Source organism: Nelumbo lutea, chromosome 1 (genome assembly GCF_056320005.1).
Source record: "Nelumbo lutea isolate HS-2025 chromosome 1, American lotus-T2T, whole genome shotgun sequence".
Classification (NCBI taxonomy): Eukaryota; Viridiplantae; Streptophyta; class Magnoliopsida; order Proteales; family Nelumbonaceae; genus Nelumbo; species Nelumbo lutea.
This window is the reverse complement of record NC_142684.1, coordinates 201,075,541-201,084,327: the sequence shown is the minus strand read 5'-3', so window position 1 is coordinate 201,084,327 and position 8,787 is coordinate 201,075,541. Positions and strand designations below refer to the sequence as shown.

General features: G+C 39.4%; 1 protein-coding gene across 1 annotated transcript; it reads left to right on the top strand.

Annotated features, from left to right (window-relative positions):
• The first annotated feature begins 1,012 nt into the window (after window positions 1-1,012).
• On the top strand, window positions 1,013-5,897 carry LOC148880370 (laccase-17-like). Its single transcript, XM_088966944.1, has 6 exons — window positions 1,013-1,138; window positions 1,285-1,436; window positions 1,582-1,826; window positions 1,953-2,081; window positions 2,220-3,212; window positions 5,527-5,897. The coding sequence occupies exons 1-6, from the start codon at window positions 1,013-1,015 to the stop codon at window positions 5,655-5,657; spliced, it is 1,776 nt and encodes a 591-aa protein (XP_088823070.1). The 3' UTR covers window positions 5,658-5,897.
• Window positions 5,898-8,787: the final 2,890 nt, after the last annotated feature.

The following is an 8,787-nucleotide window of genomic DNA, read 5'->3' as shown; positions in this document are numbered from 1 at the left end:
CATGGACAGGATGTGATTTATAGGAGGACTATTAATAGAGTAGCTAGGAGAGGGCTAGAATTTCAGATTTCTGAGGTGGATTGCAGTCCACTTATCCCTAAAAATTTTTGAAAAGAGGATAAATAAACCATAAATTTTCCAAAAAAAATAGAGACCTACGTAGAAATAGAATTGATGATTGACCGGCCCATCCCTGGCCCGGAAATTTCTGGGTCAGCACAGAATGGGCAGATGATTTTCTTCCAGGCCCAGGGGAAGAGAAGGGTGCATATGATGATGCCAATACGTCATTGTCCCATCGGCGGTGGTTCTGTGATATGATTACGGTAGTTGATCAAGTCAAGATTACTAAGCAATTAATATATTGATTAAACAGATTAGACATTTAAAAACTTGCTTATTTTTGTGAGAAACCCCAAATGGCTATCTTAACAACCCCACTCCTCCGATAAGCTATAGAAAAAAAAAAGAAGGAAAATTAAATATATATCCCCTAATTTAGTCTACCATAAAAGAATTATGTTCTATATATTTTATATGCTCTAAGTCTTTTTTTTCTTTTATCTACAAAAGATGGTTTGTAGCTCTGACACTTAAATTATTAATTTTCTTGGTAAAACATTATTACAAAGAAAAATTGCTATAAAATACTCACTATTCATATATCTTAATTTGTCATTTTTTTTCTAAATTTTAATTAGACTTTTTAAGAAAGGGTACATTGGAAAATTACTTAATATTGACGCATAATAAATTGGGGGACAAAGCATTCAAATAAAGAGTGGAAAGAAACATTATTACTTGGTGTTCACTCTAAAAGTGATCTCGACCAACAGCTGAGCAATTAGCCACGCCAAAATGAAAAGGGCTGTACAACATGAAAGTTACTTGCTTTCTCTGTTGTTACAGTAAAATCAACATCAACTCAACCAAACACCTCCAATCGACTATCTTTATATATTGAACCAGACAGGGTCACATGTCTGTGCCAATCACATTTCTTTAGAGAGAAATGGGTGCTTCTCATCATCATCTTTCACTTGTTTCCACGGATGCTCTTCGGCTTTTGTCTTTCAGCTGTTTATGTCTCTGGCCAGGACTACTCGTGTTTGCCTCTACAAGGCACTACGAATTCCATGTATGTTTTAGTCTGCTTCTTAATTAGTTCTGAATCAAGTTACTAATGAGCTATTTATTACTTGAAAGCATATATTAAATATAGTCTTAGTTGATTTGTTTGACTCTTCTGGTTGAGATTCAAATTTGTGCTGCTTTAATTTGTAGATCAAATTACAAAACGTAACGAGATTGTGCCACACCAAGAGCATTATAACTGCAAACGGTCGGTTTCCAGGTCCTCGGATTGTCGCAAGGGAAGGTGACCGGGTACTTATTAAAGTGGTTAACCATGTTCAAAACAATGTATCCCTGCATTGGTATGATATATCGATCCTTAATTGCACTCTCTTTAGTCTTTACGTATCAACATGCATTTGTATGCATGGGCTATTTATTAATAGAAATAGGGTTAATTGTATTCTGATAGCTTTACAAGGTTTTCACCTGGTGGATTGACAACAGGCATGGAATTCGACAGCTTCAGAGTGGATGGGCAGATGGACCGGCGTATGTGACCCAATGCCCCATACAAACAGGGCAGTCCTACGTATACAATTTCAGCATCACAGGGCAGAGAGGGACATTGTTTTGGCATGCCCACGTCTCGTGGCTAAGATCGACCCTTTATGGACCCTTCATCATCCTTCCCAAGAAAAATGTCTCTTACCCCTTCCCCAAACCCTACAAGGAAGTCCCCATCGTTTTTGGTAACTAATTTATCAATTTGAATTAATTAATGAGATACTAATATATCTTTCTTCAGTACGTAGCTTGCTAGATCTCCAGCTGCTTGCTTTCACTAACATGTATGGAGCTTTGATTTGAGTTTTCAGGAGAGTGGTGGAATGTAGACACTGAAGCAGTGATCACGCAGGCTCTGCAGTCGGGAGGAGGCCCTAATGTCTCCGATGCTTACACCATCAATGGACTCCCGGGGCCCTTGTACAACTGCTCTACCAAAGGTGTATATCATGAAATGAATGAAACATTCTATATATATAAGCTAGCTAGCTCCCTGCTCGGATAGAGGTTTGAAGATGTTAATTTCTTTTAATTGTTGTAACTGCTTCAATTCATCTGTTCTGTTTATCGATCGGCAGATACGTTCAAGCTGAAAGTGAGACCAGGGAGGACTTACCTCCTCCGCATGATCAATGCTTTAGTCGACGAAGAGCTCTTCTTTAGCATCGCCAACCACACCCTCACCGTCGTTGAAGCTGACGCCGTCTACGTGAAGCCTTTTCACACCGATAGACTCCTCATCGCCCCGGGACAGACAACTGATGTCCTCCTCAAGACCAAACCCTTCTTCCCTAATGCCACATTCCTTATCGTTGCTAGGCCATACTTCACTGGCTTAGGCACCTTCGACAATTCCACCGTTGCCGGAATCCTTGAATACGATGATGAGCAACTATCCAATTCATCCGTTTCCGCCATTAACAGGAAGAAGAAGAAGCAGAAGCTTCCTCTCTTCCGACCAACCCTCCCTCCCATCAACGATACTTCTTTTGTGGCTAATTTCTCTAGTAGATTCCGCAGTTTGGCCACTACCCAGTTCCCTGCAAACGTCCCTCAGACCGTTGACAAGCGTTTCTTCTTCACAGTAGGACTGGGGACGAGCCCATGCCCGAAAAATCAGACCTGCCAAGGGCCCAATAATAGCACCAAGTTCTCGGCTTCCATCAACAATAATTCTTTTTCGCTACCCAGAACAGCCATCCTTCAGGCTCATTACTTTGGGCAGGAGAAGGGGGTCTATACCACTGATTTTCCGGCGAACCCACCCTTCCCCTTCAACTATACGGGCACTCCACCGAACAACACAGTGGTAAGTAACGGTACCAAGGTTGTGGTGCTTCCCTTCAACTCCAGTGTGGAGCTAGTGTTGCAGGGTACTAGCATTCTTGGAGCGGAGAGCCATCCCCTCCACCTTCACGGCTTCAACTTCTTTGTCGTCGGCCAAGGCTCCGGCAACTATGATCCTAATAAAGATCCACCCGATTTCAATCTAGTGGATCCTGTTGAGAGGAATACCGTCGGCGTGCCATCCGGCGGATGGGTCGCCATTCGCTTCCTGGCAGACAATCCAGGTGCGTATAACCTACACAATGCATGCATGCAATCAAAACTGGAGGCAGATCTCTTTTCATGCTAAGCAGAATTCTCGTCTGTTGCACTTGCAATACTTGTATGGAAGGAACTTGATTTTATTTTAAGATAAGGGAAAAAAATATATTGAGAAAAGAGAGCAAGGATACAGCAGGGCCCAGCCCAACAGAAAGAAGACAACCAACCTTGCATCAAGATATACAAAATATACAATTATGTCAAAGACCCTCACCAACCCAGATTGTCAACAGCCAACCCGAAACCTACATCAACCACCTGCCAATCCAAAACAAGACCTACCTCTCCGTACAGCAATGAATTAATCTGTGGGAGTTTGTAACGCTCGAAGTGTGCCTTTGAGACATCCTCATCCAATGATTCCTCCTCTAGCCCACACCACTCATCTGATCATCAAGCTCCATCTCCTTTAGAATTTCTCTCGCTTGCTCTTCCCTTCTTACGAGAAAAAAACAAAAAAAAAACACCTAATTTCTTTTACCAGCATGGGTTTTTGCTTTTTCAACCTTATTTCCAAAAGATTTGATCCCATCTCCTCACTCTCCACTACAGTCTACAGCCACGTCTTAATCTGCTATTTCTGCCGAAGGAACCTGAGAGATTAGAATGACCTTAAAGCTGTGTTTGATTTGAAAGAAAAAGTAGGGAAGCCTATACAAGATTTTTTAAGGTTTTTCTGCCTTTCCCAAGCATTTCTTTCAAACCAAACACAGCCTAAGACTCTCAATAACACCGAAAGCGAGCTACCTCTTCAGCCCTCACATCTACCGCACCTGGCATCTCCGAAAATGTTTCACAAGGAAGGAAGAAGGAGACCCTTTCTTCTTACATATATCCCCTTCTTCCACAAACCTTGTTTTGGTATCCTCTTGGCCCCAAACACTTTGTTGGGCTTACTTCTTTCTGGATCAAGAACCTCTTTCAGACCGTCCGATACTATCTAACTGGGACTACTGTCTTAATTTTTGGGTTTATTTACATTGTTTTGATGGCCTCGATTAGTTAAAGTTTTGGAATCATTTTGATGGTTGATATTAGTAGACCATATAAATGACTTCAATGTTTTGATTTCGTACCTCATTTGAATGGATTAAATTAGTTTAAATCCTTGTAAATAATTTGGATTGCTAAGATTAATTGATTAATCCATGGTACGTATTTGGTTGTATTGGCTGATATCTTATCAGTGGCCTTCCAATATGCTAATACAGTGAGAGTTTTGGGGTCTGACCTGGTATATCAAGGGGTAGGTGGGCCTTAAACTGATCCCTCTGAATCAGTTTGAAGAAAAACTATATATATATATATATATATATACCCCAACCGATATATCGACTATATCGATATTTTAAACCTTTGACTAATCTTAGAAAACCATTTTATGATGGCCCATATCTTTGGCTATTTTCTACAGAACTTTGTTCAGTTGGCTTTTTTTTTTAATAAAAATCTTGGTGCTGCAATGGTCGGATTTTATTCAAATCTTAATACATTATTTGCATAGCCAAAATTTATTCTTTGCATTTAATATACGTTTTGGTATCCCATATATTTGGATTAATTCAAGGATAACCCAAATTTGTTAAATTTCTGATACACCGCTTGGATGGTTGACGTAATTCAATGGTTTTAAGAGACCATTTTAATGTTCTATATTTTGGGTTGACTGGACACATCATTTGGACGGGTTAGAGATCAGATGATATCTTGGTACATCATTTGTAAGCTTGGAATTGACTGATTAACCTATTGCACATTATTTGGATTTTCAGGATAAGTTATTTGGCCTGCCTTTTATTTTTCTTTTTATTTTTTTTAAATTAATTTAAAGAGTCAGTTTAAGGCTCGTCCATCCAATGAATCAGGTCAGAGCCCAAAACACTCATTGTAGTAACGTATCGAAAGGTCATTGATATGATTATGTACAGAGGCGGAGCCAGGAATTTTTTGAGGGGGGTTAAAACTTATGAATGGGCCATAGGGAGGGCCAACTATTAAGTGAAAAGTGAAGAAAATGAACAAACTTACATAAAAAAATATATTGAGTGTACAAATTTCTGGACCATACGGAGGCCATGGCTGCCCTGGATCCCCCCTACCTATCTCTGCCCCTGATTATGTATCCGTCAATATGGTTTGATACATTGCAAAATTTCAATCTATATATCCTCTACGCCCAAATATATGCCTGTTATTTTCCTACTTTTATATATTATCAACAAGGTATTAAATACAAAGTAATGACTTTGATTTATTTGCATGATGGTTTGTGAATAGGGGCATGGTTTATGCATTGCCACTTTGAAATCCACCTAAGCTGGGGCTTGAAGATGGTGTGGATCGTGTTAGATGGCGAACTTCCAAATCAGAAGTTATCACCTCCACCTTCGGACCTTCCCAAGTGTTGATTTTGATGACCATGTACTTGAATTCTGCTCGCATGCCTCGTTGGAGTGTTTCTGTGATATTCTTTTGCTTTGTGGTTGGTAGTTTAGCGGTTTTCTCTTAACCCTCCATGTCCGCATCACCATTAATTTGATCTTGGATTGGAGAATAACAGTTGAAAAGTTGAAGTGAAAAAAAATAAAAAGACAAACTTGTAATTGTGATGCCCATTTCAGTGCCAATTTGAGTTTTCTTCTGTCATACACCAACCTTTCATTTTATTGAAAATCTTCAATTTTCTTTAATTGTCTCTAGCTTTTTCCTTGAATTTTTGAAAGTTGACCAATTTAGTAGTGAAACAGTTGGTTCAATCGTTCACATCATCCAAAAGAAAAGGAAAAGATAGATATATGAAGTGCCTATATAGCACCTTTAAAAAACCAAAAAGAAAAACAGTGTGTGAAGAAAGATTCGTCAAGGAGATAAAAGTTATATCTGATTGCGTGGGCGTTTATTGAAAAATGTCACTACATTAGCACCACATAGGCGTTGGCATTTATTGTGCATGAAATCGCTATTTGGTAATATTTATCAAATAAACACTAAAAAAGAAACACATTAATTTATGTGCATGAGACATTTGGAGAAACTTCAAGTTCTTGTTTCCCCAACACCGGCATTTATTGAAAGGAAATGCTTATGTGGTGATCTTTAAGCTAAGGTGGAAAGTAACTTTATGGGGTATTACTTGAAACGCTCATAAAACATCCAACCAAACAACTAACAAAAGCAATAAACATTTAGGCCTTATTCACTTTTCGATAAGTTAAGTTTTTCGTGGAAAACACTTACCCGTGTTCTTTTATTTCCTAGGTAAATAAGGTAATGACCATTTTAGCCATAAAAATTCATTATTAAAAGGGGCATTTTTGTCTCATTCAAGTGTTAGCAACTGTCCCCCTAAGTGAGAAAGTTATTTACCCACATAGGAGATGGGTATCACTTACCCGGGTTAATGATACCCAGGAAAATAAACTTTCCCTAGTCCCCACACAAATCTGAAAAACAAACATGGGATTCTTGGTCAATGGGAACCAAAAACCCATTTTCCAACTTTTCCCCTCTCAGAATCCAAAAAAAGAACACCCCCTTAAAGTATTTTTTTCAAATAAATGTTTATATGAGAAACACCACATCAATAAAAATGCCCACAAACCAAACTCAATTTTAGTAAAATTGAGCATCTTGACAACTTGCTCAATAAACAAATTAATCTCATTTACTTTCAAAGTTTCCCTCATCATCTGGTTTAAAAGAATGCTTAGCTTATCATTAGAAAAGCACACCACTAGTGTAAAATATGAATAGTGATCTCCAATTAGTTCAACCATTTTAGGGCCCATTTGGGAGGGCCTATCTTTGATTCAGCTACTTTTTTCTTTTCCTTGAGGCTACACCAAAGAGTAGCTCAACCCAAGTCTCCACTACAAATAGCCAGAAACCTTACCAACTGAGCCAGTTAGCACCTCTCTCTCTCTCTCTCTCTCTCTCTCTCTCATATACACACAAAAAAGTTCAATTGCTTTGATGAAAGGCTAAACTCTGGAGACTATGTATCACCGTACAATAACCAAATTTTGGCTTTCGTTGTTTTTATCAAACAATGCTTATAAAATTTTCAGATGAACCCCACCCACATAGTAAAAGCCCTTCCAAACGACCACTTAATAGGCTGCAACTTGATAGGCCCAACTAGAACTAGAAGGCTTCCCAACCCAACCAATCGAGAGCCCACAAAAATCCAAGTTCAGCTTGAGTTGTGTTGGATTAGCTCCTACTGTGCTTGGGCTAGCAGCTAGAAAACTCAGGCTTTTCCCGTATGTTGGGCTGGTCCAGAATCCAAGGTCATGGGCATTCCTTATTTTAAGGATTTAACCATCCAACCTGCATTCCTACTTAATATCTCATACATAATATATTTAACCCCGTTCGCTTTTCTATAAGTTATTTACCCGGGTAAATGCAATTATCTTGGTAAGTTTTTCCTGAGAAACACTTATCCTAGTAAGTGCATTTACCCATTTTCTTTTATTTCCCAAGTAAATAAGGCAATGACAATTTTAGCCATAGAAATCCATTATTAAAAGGGGCATTTTTGTCCCACTCAAGTGTTGGTAACGTACCCCCTATGTGGGAAAGTTATTTACCCACCAAGAAGATGGGCATCACTTTCTTAGGTAAATGATACCAAGAAAATAAACTTTCCCTGGTCTCCACATAAAGCTGAAAAAAGAACATGGGATTCTTGGTCAATGGGAACCAAAATCCCATTGACCAACATCCCCCCGTCTCAAAATCCAAAAAAAAGAACGCCCCCTTAACTAATAACATTCATCAACAAATCTTTTATTTTTTTAAATAAGGCATTTGAATACTAATATGTGGTGCTTGGGATTAATACACTTCACAACCAATCTATTCCACGAAGTTAATTGCCATATTAGTATTTTATGCAGAATTAGTAATACATGACATTTAATAATGTTGAGTCATGTAGAAAGTAATTTGGGAAAAAGGTTGTGGGCCACAAAGTAATTTCTAGCATCCGAGGCCAACGGGTCTAACCTAGTAAGAGAAAGAATATGTCAGAGGCCCCAAGAGTTATGCTAGGGGCAAAGTCTTCGACAGTCAAGTTAGCAGAAGACTACGAGGGGTCAGACCAAGCAAGAGAGGAGACTTGGAGCTTAAGTTTCAGTGTATAGTTAGAGTTGCCTTAGAGGAGACTTAGAGCTACGAGGGCTCAATGTGGGAGCCCCATTTTATAGTTGGAGTTGCCTTAGAGGAGGAGCAGGTAGGAGCAGGTGGCGGTGATTGGCAATGGTTGGTGATGAACAACCTGGATACACCTAACCAATGCCACATGTCAAGATCCTCGGGTCGGCTAGATATTCCTACATCACTTGCCCCCCACTTTTGAGGCCGTAGCAGTCGAGGCCAGTTGGCAAATTGTGCGGAGGCCTCACCTCCGGCTAAAGAGAGTATGGTAGATATGCGTAGAGGCATTGGCCTCGGCTGTAGAGTTCTTCTCAACAACTGTGTGGCAACTAGAGGTTGACATGGTCCTTCCCGGGGACAGCTAGTCTTGGACACAAC